Source organism: Ovis canadensis, chromosome 6 (assembly GCF_042477335.2).
Source record: "Ovis canadensis isolate MfBH-ARS-UI-01 breed Bighorn chromosome 6, ARS-UI_OviCan_v2, whole genome shotgun sequence".
NCBI classification, from domain to species: Eukaryota; Metazoa; Chordata; class Mammalia; order Artiodactyla; family Bovidae; genus Ovis; species Ovis canadensis.
This window is the reverse complement of record NC_091250.1, coordinates 56,542,815-56,559,136: the sequence shown is the minus strand read 5'-3', so window position 1 is coordinate 56,559,136 and position 16,322 is coordinate 56,542,815. Positions and strand designations below refer to the sequence as shown.

The window sequence follows — 16,322 nt, the reverse complement described above, 5'->3', positions numbered from 1 at the left end:
TTGACCAAATAACTGGGCATCATGGCCCAGACAAATTGATATATAAAAGTAAACATCCTAATTTGCTTGCTTGGGTGTTTGTTTGTGTTTTCCTAATTTGTTTCTGGCTGCTGTTCCTTTGCTGCGATTCTCTTCGTTCCGCAGGGTCATTCATTTCCACGGGGCTTATTTAACACAAAACCTTGTGGCAAGCTGGAAAGTTTCAAGCTCACACTCCAACTCTTCCACTGGATCTGAGTAACAAGGCACCTGACCACAGAACCTAGTTCCTTTTCAGTGAATGGAGATATCTATGTCATTATAATAATCGAATGGGAAAAATACACATTGACCACAAGCCTGTAACACAAGCTTCACATTGGCAACTACTATTTGAAGCTGTGTTAATGTATCAAAGGTATAACCTTTCAAACCAACAAAGAAGAGAATAGACAATTCCTCACGTGAGGCACATGACAGTTGTGAGTAACTGAGTTTTAGAAAAAGGAAACATCAAATTAATACGTCAAGTTAATTCAGGAGGGGACAATGATTTCAAGAGTTAAGCGTTTTAAAGGCCACAAATGATTTTTGAATATCCCAGAAATAGCCTCAGATCCCAGAAATAGCCTCAGAGTATCCATGTCTCATGTCAGGGGAATTAGCATACCTCTGATTCTCCCCCAGTGAATCTTGGAGATGCTGGTAGACCAGGGGGGTTCTGTGAGAACTGAAGTGAGAGAGCTTACAGAAAATGGGCCTGTTCCTGAAAAGCTACTCAGAAGGGCCAGACAGAACTTATCACTTCCCCACCTTCGGTATGCAGGTAGCATCCCACGTGTGGTTTGATGTCAAATTACTTTGTGATTGCCAGTCTCAACTGTTCCAGGGATCTCTCCAGTTCAGATTCCTGACCAGATTGTTTTTGAAACTCCAAAGAGTGAAAGCATTTTTAGCCCTTACATCAGTGTCAAGTCCACTTGATTAGTCCTCACCTCGGCATAAAGGCAGACCTTATATGGCATTGGGCTTCCCTGGTGACTCAGACAGTAAAGAATCTGCCTGCAATACAGGAGACTGGATTCGATCCCTGGGTTGGGAAGACCCCCCGGAGAAGGGAATGGCTACCTACTCCAGTGTTCTTGCCTGGAAAATTCCATGGACAGAGGAGCCTGGCGGGCCACAGTCCATGGGGTCACAAAGAGATGGACACGACTAGGCAACTAACACATTCACTTTCACTTTGTATGACATTTTAGATTTCAGTTTCTCTTGTAGAAAATTTCCATTTCAGAGGGGTACCTTTGCTCTCTGGCCCCATCAAGTCAATAATCCAACATTAGTGGTGTTCCTGTGGTCAGTATCCATTAGTCTTAAATAACTCCAACCATGGGACAAAGGTGGGAATTCATTACATTCAGGCATCCTCCTTTTACACCCTCCTGTTTAGAACTTAAAAAAATCTTGGGGTCTTTCCTTACTCAAGTGATTTATTTCTACCCTTTGTTATTATGCAGTCTGGAGCAATCTGTAGCTATTCCTGCTGGAGGCTTGTGGGGCCACCTTAGACCCAAGCAAGCACACCATTTTCATATTAAACTAAAGATGATGTGTGTCCAGCACATCCGCAGAGGACACAACACGAAGGTCCAGTCAAGACCATATAAGAAACCTCTTGCAGTCTTCTTGCTGAATGAAAAACAAATTTCCTCCTACCCATAGATAACATACATATATGTTCTTAAAAACAACCCTGTGGTTTTTAATGTGTCAGTCCAGCTGTGATGTGGATACTATGGAAAGATTTTTACATCAGCAACTTTTTTTCATTCTATGAGAACTGGAACAAAGAGAAGTTTATCGTGTACTTTTATTCTTTTTGTGATAATGGATGGATGGATGGATAACTTTCTTGGTTCAGCTTTGCACAGTAGACAGTCCTATTTCAAAATGTGCAGAAAAATCCATTTTATGAACACTTTGCTCATATTGCTTCTCTCCCACTTCCTCTAGGAATGTCCCAGCGGGGTTGTTAATGAAGATACCTTCAAAGAGATTTACTCGCAGTTCTTTCCACAGGGAGGTAGGTACAAATGTGGATCAGTGAGCATACTTTCAACTAGAATTACGCTTGCAATCTTGAGTTTGGTTTAATCTTTCATGGCATGACTCTACATTTTTCATCTTTACATCCAAGAATTAATACACAGCATGTTGCCCATGTGACTCAATACATCATAAAAGTGAGCTACTTACAAATTATCAAATATCCAAGAGTTCACTCTTCAGCTGAATACAAGTAGTATTACCAAGTGCCTGTTGCCACATCCCTCAAAGGCATGGCTCTTTCTGACTGTGATGGATGGGTCCTGAAAGCTGCAAAGCTTTCACATGCATTACAATGTCTCATTCTCCCAACTTTCAAAATTAGAAAGTGTAATTATCCTCAGTTTTTTGGATCTGAAATCTGGGGCTTAGAGAAGCTAAATGTTTAGCTCAGGCTCATACACCCACTAAAATGGCAGATCTAGGTTAGAATCCCCTGTGGCTCAAGTGATAATCTGTCTGCAGTGCAGCAGACTCGGGTTTGACACCTGAGTGAGGAAGATCCTCTAGAGAAAGGAATGGCTACCCACTCTAGTATTCTTGCCGGAGAATCCTATGGAGAGATGATCCTGGTGGGCTACAGTCCATAGCACTGCAAAGCGTCAGACATGACTGAGCAACTAACTACTACTAGGTTAGAACCCAGATATTTCTGGAGTCTTATCTAGGCTTTCTTCTGCTCCTTTCTGCTCTTCCTCTCTCTTTCAGGAACTCTTTACTATAACCCCTCCCCCTGCATCTAAGAAAATCAATACCACTCTAGACATTATTTTAACTGGGAAGAAAACAAAGAGAGCGTAATGACAATGTGTACATATTAGAGATGAGTGAAGAGATACATCTGCCAGTGGAACTTATGGTCTCTCCTTTGATCACTCATCACTGGCAGGATGCCCAGCTCAAACTTGTCCTGCAAACTTCCATGTTTGCAGCCGTGTGTGAGGTGCTGATGATGCAAGCGGAGTGAGACTGCCCTGAAGGATGGTAGAGCCTAGTGTAGCAGATGGGCAGTGCCAGCATGAAAAATAAACATGAAGATGGGAGTTAACAACATAATATTATGAGAACACAATGTAGGCACAATTAGACCAGCTGAACGACAGGGAGGACGTAAAAAAGATTCGATCCAGATAAACCGAACCTGAGTTGAAGGAGCTGCCGTTCGTCAGGCATCTAATACATGTCTGGCCCTGGCATGTGTTACCCATTAACCTCCAACAACCCTAGCTACGATTCTCCCTTTCCAGACATGTGGAAACCAAGGTGCACAGAAATCCTAGTCATCACCTTTTTACTTTCCTACTTAAAAGAGTCACTATCATCTGGTGCCAAAATAACTGCAGTGTTCTCCTGGGTAGTCTTTCTGATCCCACCCCTCTTTTCTACTCCCCCACCATGGTTTATTCTCACATGAGCCAGAGTTATCCTGGGAAAAGGTAGGTTGCATCACTGCTCTGCCCAGAATCTTCCACCCACTCAGAGCAAAAGCCACAGTCACTGTCTCCTGTTCTCTCTCTGCCTCATCCTACACTGACCCTCCCTTTTGCTCACCTCATTCCAGCTACCCCGGCCTGTTGCCCTTCCTCCAGCACACCAGTCCTTTTGCTGCCTCTGAGCTTTTTTTTCTTATTATTAAAAAATTTTTGGCTGCTTTGCACCAACATATGAGATCTTATTCGCCACCCCCTCCAGAGATCAACCCCGTGCCCCCTGCAGTAGAAGGGCAGAGCCCTAACCACTGGGCCACCAGGGTAGTCCTGCCTCTGGGCCTTTGACTTCATTTTTCTCTCTGTCTGGAATCTCTCTTCTCCCAAACATCCATCTCAGTATCTCATCACCTCTGCTTTCATTCAAATGCCACCTTCTCAGTGAGGCTTCCTCTGGCCACCCTGGCTTAAACCTCAACCCCGCAAACATCCCCCGTGCCCTTTTCCTGCTTTCACTTTCTCTTTAGTGCTCAAGAGCATCTAATAATGTATATTTTATTTATTTTTGTTGTTGCTCACCATCTCTTTTTCCACTAGAATGTCATTTCCAAGCAAACGGAATTTTTTGTCTGTTTTGCTCACTGCTATATCCACAGGTCATGGAACACCGAGTGACAAGTAGTCCCACTAATACTGCGAACATGAGTAAATGTGTGGCTGAGTGAATGACATCTGCCTCATCGTGGGGTGATACCTGTAAAAGCCATTTTTAATGGATACAACACTTGACTATTACTATTTTATACAAAAACTCGATTCACTTTTGGCTTTATGTATTTCGGTAGGTTGAAGACAATTTTGTGCGTGGATTATCAAAATGGAAATTCTCCCTTAAGATGGACTTTTCAAAGAATTAAATAAAAATTCTGAGAAAACAAACAGTGATCCATTATTACATGAATTTGCATATGTCATGGGGGACAACTCCCCCAGCTCATCTTGTTACTAACCACCCACACACAGGTATTGGGTCTGATGCCAGGCTTGTAATGGGTCTATTGTCTGCATTAATAACGAATTTAGAATATCATTTGTTTAATACATATTTCTAAATTATTAAAAACCACGGAATTTTTTAAAAGAATGATGTTTACTATAAACTGTCTGCCAATGTATTTATAGGCATTAATATCAAAGCCCTTAGCACAAATGGAAATCTTTTAGCTATTTTTGCTTATCTCAAATGAAAGTTATTACATACTACAAATTGGATACAACGTCACATTAAAAATGTATCTTCATCTGAAAAATAACATTTCAACATTAGAGAACATCTACTTAAGCATAATAATTTGCAAGTGAGTCTTGTTATAAAGTCCAAAGGGATTTGCGGAAAAATCACTTTTGCACTTTTAAAAATCCTTTGAATATTCATGTTAATTGAATGCATAAATCTAAAAGCATCCAGTATTACTGAAGAAAATGAAATATTTAAAGAAAGATGACTTGCAATTTTAAAAATTAATATCGTGCATGCAAATTGTATCTTGCAGTGCTGCTAGAAAAGGGAAAATGTCCTAAGAAAGAATGTATTCTCTGGTGGCAGTCAAATCCCTGTTAGGACGTCCTCACACTTATGTGAAGTCATTTATTTCGTTTGATGGCCTGAAAGCAACAGATGTCTCTCATTAGGAGTCGTAGCAATGATGGGACCATAAATCACAATGTCTCACCATTTCCTCCAGGAAGAGACTTTGTCATATTGCCAGAATCTCCTGCAATTTATACTGTGTCAGGCTCTTGAGTTTTCTCTACGGCTTAGCTGGATGGTTTACCAAACACAACTTGTTTGGAGTCCTGGATATCAGCACAGTTGAACTGAGCAGAGGCTTCCTGTGTGTAGGGGATAAAGTATGTCTCCTATAAAACAAGCCAAGAGGAAACCGCATTACCTATATCATTACAGCAGTGTTTTCCAATGCCACCTACAGGGAAGCCTAAGCTTAGAAGCTCTTCAGGCATTTTTAAAGCGCATGAAACTTACAGGCTCCTGGTTTACCCCTGCATGTGTTGTAGGAATTTTGCACTTACTTCAACTATATGAGGCACCCAATCAACAGTTATTGAAGGAATGAGTTTCAGTCAGAAGAATCTAAACAAGTATTTATTGAACATCCACTGTGTAAGGCACTTGAGGCATTTAGATGAGTTTTATGGACATAAAGATTTAAGTACTTTTTCCCAAATAACTGCATCCACTGAATACACTTCTATTTCTAGGAATTTTCAGGGTGATTTATAGAGGACATAGTGAAGAGATACTACCACTCACGTAGTGAGTGAACCCACCTTACTGCAGTCACAGTGCCGTGAATTGTATATCCAAATGCAATGAACTAATTCTGTATCTTGTGCATGAATTCAGGCAGGAGTAGGGGATGCTGGTGGGAAGAAAGAAATCAACCAGACTGATTTCAGTCCACAGACCTGGAACATGATAACCAAGTGCATTTGTTCAAATATTCTGAAATATGTGTACCAGTGGCCTTTCCAATCAAGGGATTAGTAGATATTATAACTGTGGTCTGGGCATAGTTAGGTTAAAGGCACTGGACTAAGTCAAGAGTCCTGAGTTTATGGATAGACATTACCAACACCAAGATGTGTGACTTAAATAGTTTATTTCTCTGGGCCTCAGGTTGTTCATTTACCAAATGTGGAACAGAAGAATCCTTAAGTTTTCTTTCTAGTCTAACATTCTATTATTTTTGGTGGGGGGGGGGGGGGGGGGGCTGTGCCACATGACTTCCAGAGTCTTAATTTCTCCCAGGGATTGAATCCAGCCCCTCAGCAGTGAAAGCCTGAAATCCTATCCAGTGGACCACAAGGGAATTCCCTAATATTCTTTATTTATAAGAGTAAGTGTTGATATGTCTTGATTTCATTATTGACTCTACCACTGGCTAACTAGGTGACCATAGCTACTATCCTTAACATTATCTATACCCATTTTCCACTTTTGTTAAATGTAGATAAATAGCTAAATGGTATGGAAGATCCTTCCTAGTCTAAGACTCCATAAATTTTGTCCCCTATCTGTAAAATTTCAACATCTAATTTTCAGTAAATTCAGCTTCATAAGTAAAGCTATGAGAAACTGAACAAAGTCAACATACGAAATTCAGTAACTGTTTTCATCGTTTGGAAAGAGTTGTGGTCAGAGGAGACATGTCAGGTCATACAGGAAGAACAAAGACCATTGTTAGATATTTTGAACCCCAATCTGTACTGAAATCTAGACTCCAGAATGCCAGTTACTCATCCTTTTAGCAGATGTTTGCTGAGTATTTAAGAAGAGCATAGTCAGATGAAGTCAGACTGAGATCCTTTTGTGGACAGTCTCATTTTTCTCTGCAGAATCCATTTCTATGCACAGCAGACACTTTCGATGCTTTAGCTCTAAAGCTAGTAGCATCATTCTCCTTCTTTAAAAACTTTCACTATCTCCAATTGCCTGCTGAAGAAATTCAAGCTCTGTCAGAACCTCAATACTTTTCATGAAGTAATGATACTAGTCTTCACTGAACATGAAGTGTTAGTTGCTCAGTTGTGTCTGACTCTTTGCAACCCCATGGACTGGAGCTTATCAAGCTCTTCAGTCTATGGAATTCTCCAGGCAAGAATGCAAGAGTGAGTAGCTATTCCCTCCTCCAGGGGATCTTCCTGACCCAGGGATTGAATTTGGGTCTCCTGCATAAAGGTAGATTCCTTACCATCTGAGTGACCAGGGAAGCCCTGAGCTTGAAGTTCCATTAAATTAGAAGTTCAGACCCTCTCACAATAGAGATTTCATACACACACACACACACACACACAATAGGAACTTTTTCTAATGGAATATATTAAATCTGTAAAAAAAATGATCACATTTATTTGAGGTGCTTGAAATGAGAGTGACTTGTCTATGAAGGAATAACAATGATAACTGATTTGGTGAACATTTAACATTTGCCTAAGACTGTTCTAAGAACTTGCATGTAGTATCTCATTTAATGTCTTCATGAGGACTCTATGAAGTACTGGAGAAGGCAATGGCACCCCACTCCAGTACTCTTGCCTGGAAAACCCCATGGATGGAGAAGCCTGGTAGGCTGCAGTCCATGGGGTCGCTAGGAGTCGGACACGACTATGAAGTACACATTGTTATCATTTTGTAGGTGAGGAAACTGAGTTTCAGAGAGCTTAAACAATTTGCCATAGCCACATGATTAATAGTTGGTTGAGCTGAGATTCAAATTTGGGCCATCTGAGAGATGATACCATCTCTCCGCCTGATATCTCCTATCTAGGCTGGAAAACTGGCTTCATTTCCAGGAAACTTGTCGAGATACATTTAGAGGAATAGGACATCCTCTGAACCACATTAGGGCAAACCCTCAGAGTGTGGGTCCGATAGGTCAAGGTTTAAATTAAACAACCCCATCTGAAAAGAATGGTAATTATTATATGCCTATGTTATCTTGGTCTTTTAAATTTTAAAAATTTGCCAGTATTGTTTGTTCTGTGCCTTATACTCATGGTGAGTTCTGTTTGCTAAGGTAAAGGCATTTACCCTGACTGTATAAAGTAACAAAATATCTGCTTAATGAGCTCATTTGAAAATAGGCAAAATCCCTTTTTTTTCCCCTAAAGATAAGTTTAACATTCCATCTGTCAACTCATTTCTCCATAGGGCACTAAATAGTTCAAGAAGTCTATGAAAATATTGCTGACAGCAAAACATGTTCATAAAAAAGGGGGGGGGCTGGTAATTCTTGATAATTCTAATGGAACTTCCCAACAATTGCACTAAGTTGATTGCAATTAAAATCCTAGCTCCATACCCAAAAGGGTTTCTTCCTGCAACCTGTCAACACTAGATGGACATCCACCCTACTTACAGTCCTTTTATGTATTACTTAGGCCCAATTGTGGTGTCTGTTTGGTTCATTGAAAACATATTAATTCACATGTTTAAAGATAAGTGGTTCCTCATATCATATTTTGGAGAAGGAAATGGCCACTCATTCTAATATTCTTGCCTGGAGAATCCCATGGACAAAGGAGCCTGGCAGGCTACTGTCCATGGGGTTGCAAGAGTCAGACGTGACTTAGCAACTAAACCACTATATCATATTTAAAGGTAAGAGATGAAAAACAATGTCACCATTATTTTGAGAAATTGAGTGTACCATTTACCTCATGAAATACATGGCCTTCAAGAGAGTTAACCAGCGGGGTGAAGCATTCAGGAAAATAATGCCTACAAAAGCCACGGCTGCCTGCAAGCTAGGAGAGGAGTCTGCACGACTTCTGAACTCCGTTATCTGGAGAGAGAAATTCTCTACTGCTTCTGTGACTTAGTCTCTTGACAGCCTTCAAAAAGCAATTCATAAAGTAAAGGCGAACAGAACTTTTGTTAAATCCCAATAAAAATAAAGGATAAAAGTTATAAAATAGAAATAGATGAGATTTTAAACAGAAGATAAAAGGCTAGAGCCAATGATCTAAAAGGTTACTATTTTTTAATATAAAAAAGGTTAAGATAAAAGGCTAAAACCCATGAGATGAAACATTTAAAATAATCACATAAATTTGATCAAGGGTCAAGCGCAGAGGGACTTAAAATGAAAACTGCACTAAGGAAAGAAAACAATAAGAAATATATATATATATATATATATAATACATTTCAAGTAAAAGGCAGAAAGTTCAGAGAATACAGAGACAAAGGAAAAAAGGGAAGAGGAAGGAAAAAATCTCGAGGGAAATAACATACTAGAAGCAAACTCAGAGGAAGTTTTGGATTTCAGAGAACTTCAGTGTCCTTAGGTAGCATCTTGTGACCCCAGGACAAGTAGTCTGCCATTGCCCAGAGCCTCAATCCCACCCAGGACCCAGGCAAAGCAGGAGCAACCCACTACTTGCAACTGGGAAACTTTAGGACCACACAATCCATTTCAACATGACCACAGAAACTTCCCAAATCACTCCTGTTTCCACTTCATCAGGCAACCTTACTGGGTATGGGCTAGCATGGCGATTTGGTCAGAAATGCTTAAGTGATGTTCCACTCTACTGCCAATGGACTGTGTGGCTTTGGTTTATCCCAGAGAAGTACTGGGATACCTCTCTGAATCCCAGTATCCTTATCTGGGCTGTACAATGATGAACTAATAATTACACCACCAATAATAGCAATTCATCTGTGTCTCATTATTAGTATTTTATTATTTCACTTCTTTCAGAGATAGTCCCTGCCAAGCACTAATCAATTTCTAGATTTCACTTGCTTAAGCCTCACACCCACCTAAGGTAACATTACTCATCCCAGTGTCAGTAGCATCATCCAAGACGCCTGTGTATTTGGAGAAATTCCATCCAGAAACTTAGAGAGCTTCTCTCACCAGTGGTCTCTGTAGGTAACTCATGCCTATGAACCTCAAATTACAACCCACTACTGAGAGAGGATAGGCAGCTGGGAAGAAAGCAAAGAAACCACAAGTCAAAGTGTATTCTCCTGAGTAGAAGAGGCTTGGACATGCTATCTAAATCGCTTGTAGGATATTGAAATGCTAACTTATCATTATTTTATTTCCAACATTTCAGACTCTACAACATATGCACATTTTCTGTTCAATGCATTTGATACGGACCACAATGGAGCTGTAAGTTTTGAGGTAAGTCTTAAGTTTCTTGTGTGTGTGTGTGTGTGTTTTAATAATGCTTTGACTTTGCATACACTGAAAGGGATTTAGTGCTGTTAGGGTGAAAATTTGTGTTTGGTGGTATAATTTTTTTTGGCTTTTTGAGCCTTTTATTACTTTATTATTGTTGCATTAAGAATATTCAACAAGAGTGGACATCTTTGTCTTGCTCCTAATACTGAGAGAAAGTTTACCATTTTCTCCACTGAGTGTGATGTTAGCTGTGGCCTTTTCATATATCGCCTTTATTATGTTGAGGTACTTTCCTTCTATTCCCAGTTTGTTGGCAGTATACATCTTGAAAGAGTATTGAACTTGTCAAATGCTTTTTCTGCATCTATTGAGATGATCATAAGATTTGTATCCTTAATTCTGTCAATGTGGAATATTATATTACCTTATTTTCATGTATTGATTCACCTTTCTATCCCCAGGGATAAATTCTACTTTGTCATGGAGTATAATCATTGTAATGCGCTCTTGGATTTGGTTTGCTAGTGTTTTGTTGAGGACTTTTGCATCTGTGTGTGTCAGGAATATTGGCCTGTAATTTTCTTGTAATTTTTTCGTCTGGTTTTGGCACCAGGTAAGGCTGGCCTAATTTGGAAGTGTTTCTTCCACATCAGTTTTTTGGAACAGTTTGAAAAAGGTTGGTGTTCTTTAAATATCTGGCAGAATTCACCAAGGAAGCCATCTGCGACTAGGCTTGTCTCTTTGGGGCGGTCTGTGATTACTGAATCAGTTTCCTAGTTATAGATCTGTTCATAGTTTCTATTTCTTCATGATTCAGTCTTGGTAAGCTATCTAGAAATTTTAGTAAAAGCTCTTAAATATCCTTTTATTTAAAAACTGGTAATCTAGTAGGTGTATGTTTCTGGAAGTTCTGTGAGCTGCTCTAGCAAATTACTTGAACCCAAGTAAAGGTTTGTTGGAAACTCCAATCTGTAGCCCATTGGTCAGAAGCATGGGTGACAACCTATTCTTGCAGTAGCATCTAAAGCTGGGGGCCAGGAAGAGGCTGTCATGTAGAATCTGGCTCTATCTCCAGGAAGAAAGTATCAGAAGTAAGTTGAACTGTAAGACATCTGGTGTTGGAGATTACTTGATTACATCTGGTGTTGGAGTGGAGAAATCCCCACTCACACACTGGAATTGTGTGCAGAATTGTTAATATGTATCATGGGAACCAGATAATTTAGAAGGTATGCATTTTTTTTCAATTGGGAAGAGTGCATCTTACACATGAACAGAAATTTCAGTGAGTGTCAGAATAAAGGAAAGCAGATGATGGTGTGGAATCAACAAGGAAGGGTACTAGTGGGCTGTATCAGAGAGTCCCTCCCCTGGACCTGATGAACTAGGTCTGAAGGACAAGCAGGAACTGCTAAAGAGGATAAGGGCTCAGGATGGGGAGCAGTGGGGAGTGAGGCAGAGGCCTGGGAATGAAGAGAAAACATTTGTTAAGTCACCTAGAAGATGAAATGCAAAAGGGGGAGAGTGACAGGAAGGCTGGGAAGGAGGCCCAGGGCAGATCTCCACACATCTGAGGCAGGATGCCAAGGAGGCTGAACTGCAGGAGGTAAGAACCAAGATAAGAATTGAAGAATTTTCAGCAGGGAAGTTAAGGTATGTTCCTAGAAACAAAAAGTCCAATTAGCAGCTCTTTATCCCAAGAGTTCCGACAGGCTGATGTCAGCTGGATCTACAGTGAAGGCATTGGAGAAAAGGAGGTGACAAGCTCAGGAGGTATAAAAATTAAATTGGTACACTAACATCTCAACACTTTGTGGCACCAGGATGACAAAAGGGGGCACAAACTCCTGAAAGGTCATTCAGTCAGTGGCCCTGGGGCAGAGTGAGCAAAGTACCTCCTCGCACACTAGATGCTCGCACAGGTTGAGCGCTACTGAAATGACTATTCTGGGCCAGGAAACTCAGTGTGTCATCTCACAATGTAACCAAGAACAATCACTGACAAAATAAGAGGAGAAGCTGGCAGCAGCTCAGTAAAGGTGTGGACCAAGAAGCCAGCAGTGGTCCATGGGTTGACCCCGATGCGACAACAGCAGTTAGTGAAGACGTGAGTCTATCATAGACTCCGTCCCCTGTCACATTTCTTCCACTTTGGCAGCCGATGATCACCCGTGACAATATTGTATTAGTGTTTGCTGCTCTTTACCAACAAGATTAATTCTGCCATGGCCTTAGTTTAGCCATAACATAGAAATCAAACGTTCCAGTTCACCTAACAAAATCTTTCATAGCTAGGATATGGGTAAGGCAGAGACTGCTAGTGATTTCATTACTTAAAATTACTTACATATTAGAAATGTACCATCAATTACTCACAGCACATTGTATCCAATTTCACATGTAAGTTTAGTCTGGTGTTAATGATATGAGACCATGCCTAATGCTGCTATTATAATATTTATGTAATATTCATCATAGTAATTGTGATGAATGTGGATGATAATTTGGGAAATTAGTTGTAATGGCTATATACTGTAAGCATGTTGGTAAAAAAAAATGTCTTTTTGAAGACAAACTAATGGATGAATTAATAAATGTTAAATCAAAATTAAATTTAAAACTAGGCTATTGTAGTTATTTTTCTAAATTGATTAGCCATGTGAAAAGTCTCTAGAAAGTAGAAATGACTAAGAAATGAACATATTTTGAGCAGTAGATCCTGGGAGGTACAGCAGAAACCATCCTGATGCAAGGTAAAGGAAATGGAAGTTTCCTACTTAATTTGCTTAAAACCAAAGGGTGGAGTGGATAAGACAGGAGGGGCCCTGGATCCAGATATGACTGGAGCTAAAAATCCCTTTGCCATCAAGTGGTTGAAACCCTGTGAGATCCTCTGAGCCTTAGTGTTCCTCACTGTGAAACATCAGCAAACAAAGCTACTTCACAGGATAAGAGAAGGATGACAAAGTGATGTCACTTAAGGGCTTGGCTGAGTGCCTGGTACCAAATATGTGCTCAGTATTTATTAGATATTAATCACAGCAGGTACTACAAAGGAGATTTTTTCCAATGAAGCCAGTTAACAATGACATTGGTCATTTTATTCCTCACTGACCTTACAATGAACACATTTAAGCGCAGGCCAGATGATTGCTCTGTCTGCAATGCTGTAAGAGATAGTTCTGAATCTGATTATAAAACAAGCACTTATTTTGTGTCAGTCACTGTACTAAGTATATGAAAATAACATCAAAAATAGTATTAATAATACCTACATACAATAAAACTAGCTGACTTGTTCAGCACTCTTTCTGAGTCAGGCATTATGATGAATGGATTACATACAGTAACTTAATCTTCATAGGTATGATTATCGTCATTTTAGCAAATTAGGAAAGAGATTCACAGAGAACTAAAGCAATCTGCCCAAGGTCGCACAGCTAGAAAGTAGGAGAGTCAGGATTCAAACTCAAGCAATCTGGCCCAGCATACATCTCTTAGCAATTGTGCTATCCTGCCAGTTCAGTTCAGTTCAGTCACTCAGTCATGTCCGACTCTTTGTGACCCCACGGACTCAGCACACCAGGCCTCCCTGTCCATCACCAACTCCCGGAGCTTACTCAAACTCATGTCCATCAAGTCTGTGATGCCATCCAACCCTCTCATCCTCGGTTGTCCCCTTCTCCTCCTGCCTTCAATCTTTCCCAGCATCAGGGTCTTTTCAAATGAGTCAGTTCTTTGCATCAGGTGGCCAAAGTATTGGAGTTTCAGCTTCAGCATCAGTCCTTCCAGTGAATATTCAGGACTGATTTCCTTTAGAATGGACTGGTTGGATCTCCTTGCAGTCCAAGGGACTCTCAAGAGTCTTCTCCAACACCACAGTTCAAAAGCATCAATTCTTCGGCGTTCAGCTTTCTTTATAGTCCAACTCTCATATCCATATATGACTACTAGTAAAAACATAGCTTTGACTAGATGGGCCTTTGTTGGCAAAGTAATGTCTCTGATTTTTAACATGCTGTCTAAGTTGGTCATAACTCTTTTTCCAAGGAGCAAGCATCTTTTAATTTCATGGCTGCAGTCACCATCTGCAGTGATTTTTGGAGCCCCAAAATATAGTCTGTCACTGTTTCCATTGTTTCCCCATCTATTTGCCATGCAGTGATGGGACCAGATGCCATGATCTTCATGTTTTGAATGTTGTTTTAAGCCAACTTTTTCACTCTCCTCTTTCACTTTCATCAAGAGGCTCTTTAGTTCCTCTTCACTTTCTGCCATAAGGGTGGTGTCATCTGCATATGAAGTTATTGATATTTCTCCCATCAATCTTGATTCCGGCTTGTGCTTCATCCAGCCCAGCAAAGGAGGCGCATATAGATTCCCAGTCCCTCACCTGAATTCCTCAGAGCCAACTGAATTTGTCTTGCTGATTTTTAAGACACACAACACTGTGCATATACTCTATATCATTAATGTCTCCTGCAGGATCCTTGCTGTCCAAGAGACTCTCAACAGTAAATGTAGCAGAGAGTGCTACTGATCCAATGTCCATGCATTCTGCTTTAAGATCACATGATCAGTACATATTCCCAGCCTCTCCTCCTACCCAGATAGGTGGGGCCAAGACTGAATTTCAACCAACAGGAGACTGGTGGAAGTGACCACATCTTCTCTCTTTCCATCTGTGGAAACCATGAGGTTACACATTTTGGTTTGCCTTGAAGCAAAGTAGAATTCTGGATCTCTGTTATGACTGCACAGAACAGAACAGCATCCTCACTTATATTTCACTGCATGTGAGTGATAAACAAGCTTATACTGTGTCAAGCTACTATGACTTGGATATATTAAAAAAGAATTTAATGTCTTTTGATTAACATGACTGATAACAGATAATAGGTGATTAATAATAGAGATAAACAGATAAATAGATACTAGAAGTTTCATGTCATTTCAGTTCAGATTTTGGCATTAAATGAGTTCTGGCACCAAAATTCACCACCACCCCTATCTTCCCAATAAAGTTTCTTCTTTTTCAGTTCATTTAAAATATTGTTGGATGGGAGTGGTGAGTTGCAGATTTAAAAAATTAGGGCCTGTATTACTTGCCACATGTTAGAGATGAGGAGTTCCAGACTTGAGAGATGCTAACTGACTTATCCAAAGTCATACAGTTAATGAATGGCAGAACCAGGGTTGAACCCCAGCTCTACCTAAGGCTCTAAAACTTATGGTGAATATGACATAAACAAAGAGACATGAAGTAAAAGGCTGACAAATTCTAGAATATAAAAACCAAAAGATGCCTACTCGACAGAAAATCAGCATAATAAAAAGAAGGAAATGACAAACTGGGAAACAATATGTGAAGATATATTCCAGACCAGGAATAGTTTTACTAATATGTGAAGAGTTTCTATAAATCAAGACATTTCAAAAAAATGCTCAAATTTATTCACAGTAGAATGAATACAAATTTCAGTAACCTGAGACAGAAATATTAATCTACAAGATTGAGAAAGATCAGAACTGTGATCCATATAGTATTGACAAGCTACAATATTCTTATGCATAGATTTTGAGAAGAGAATTGGAAGGGAAATTTGAAAATAAGTATATAAAATTTATCAATGTTCAAATCTTTTGACCAAGAGGTTCCACCTCTAGGAACTCATCCTGCAGACATAGTTATTCAAAATATATATTATGTATATATAAAGTCACTCTATAGCTTTCTTTATAAGAAGATTGGAAATCTTTAAATAATTCATCCATGGGATACTGGCTAAATAAACTATGGTATATTCATATGTATGCAACGATGAAAAAGACAGGAATTATTTCCAAGTTTTATTGCTAAGTGTTTAAAACACACACACACACACACACACACACACACAGAAAGCAGCTTGTTACACTATCATTTTTGTAAAAGGAGAAGAAATAGATATTTAAATAAATATACCTTATACTCATATATGCACAAAAATTCTTCAGAAGTAAACACAAGAAGGTACTAATGTCAGTAGTCTAGAGGAAAGAAATAGGGTGGATGGGGTCTAGACTTGGGAGGAAGATTTTTCATGAAACA

General features: G+C 39.7%; 1 protein-coding gene across 4 annotated transcripts in view; it reads left to right on the top strand.

Moving 5' to 3' along the window:
* KCNIP4 (potassium voltage-gated channel interacting protein 4) overlaps nt 1-16,322 on the top strand; it is a 1,308,521-nt gene that overhangs the window by 1,285,168 nt on the left and 7,031 nt on the right. For all 4 annotated transcript variants that reach the window (XM_069593782.1, XM_069593779.1, XM_069593781.1 and 1 more), the window contains 2 exons: nt 1,993-2,062; nt 10,161-10,231. In XM_069593782.1, the coding sequence (XP_069449883.1) occupies nt 1,993-2,062; nt 10,161-10,231 (141 nt within the window). The remainder of the gene's footprint in view (nt 1-1,992; nt 2,063-10,160; nt 10,232-16,322) is intronic.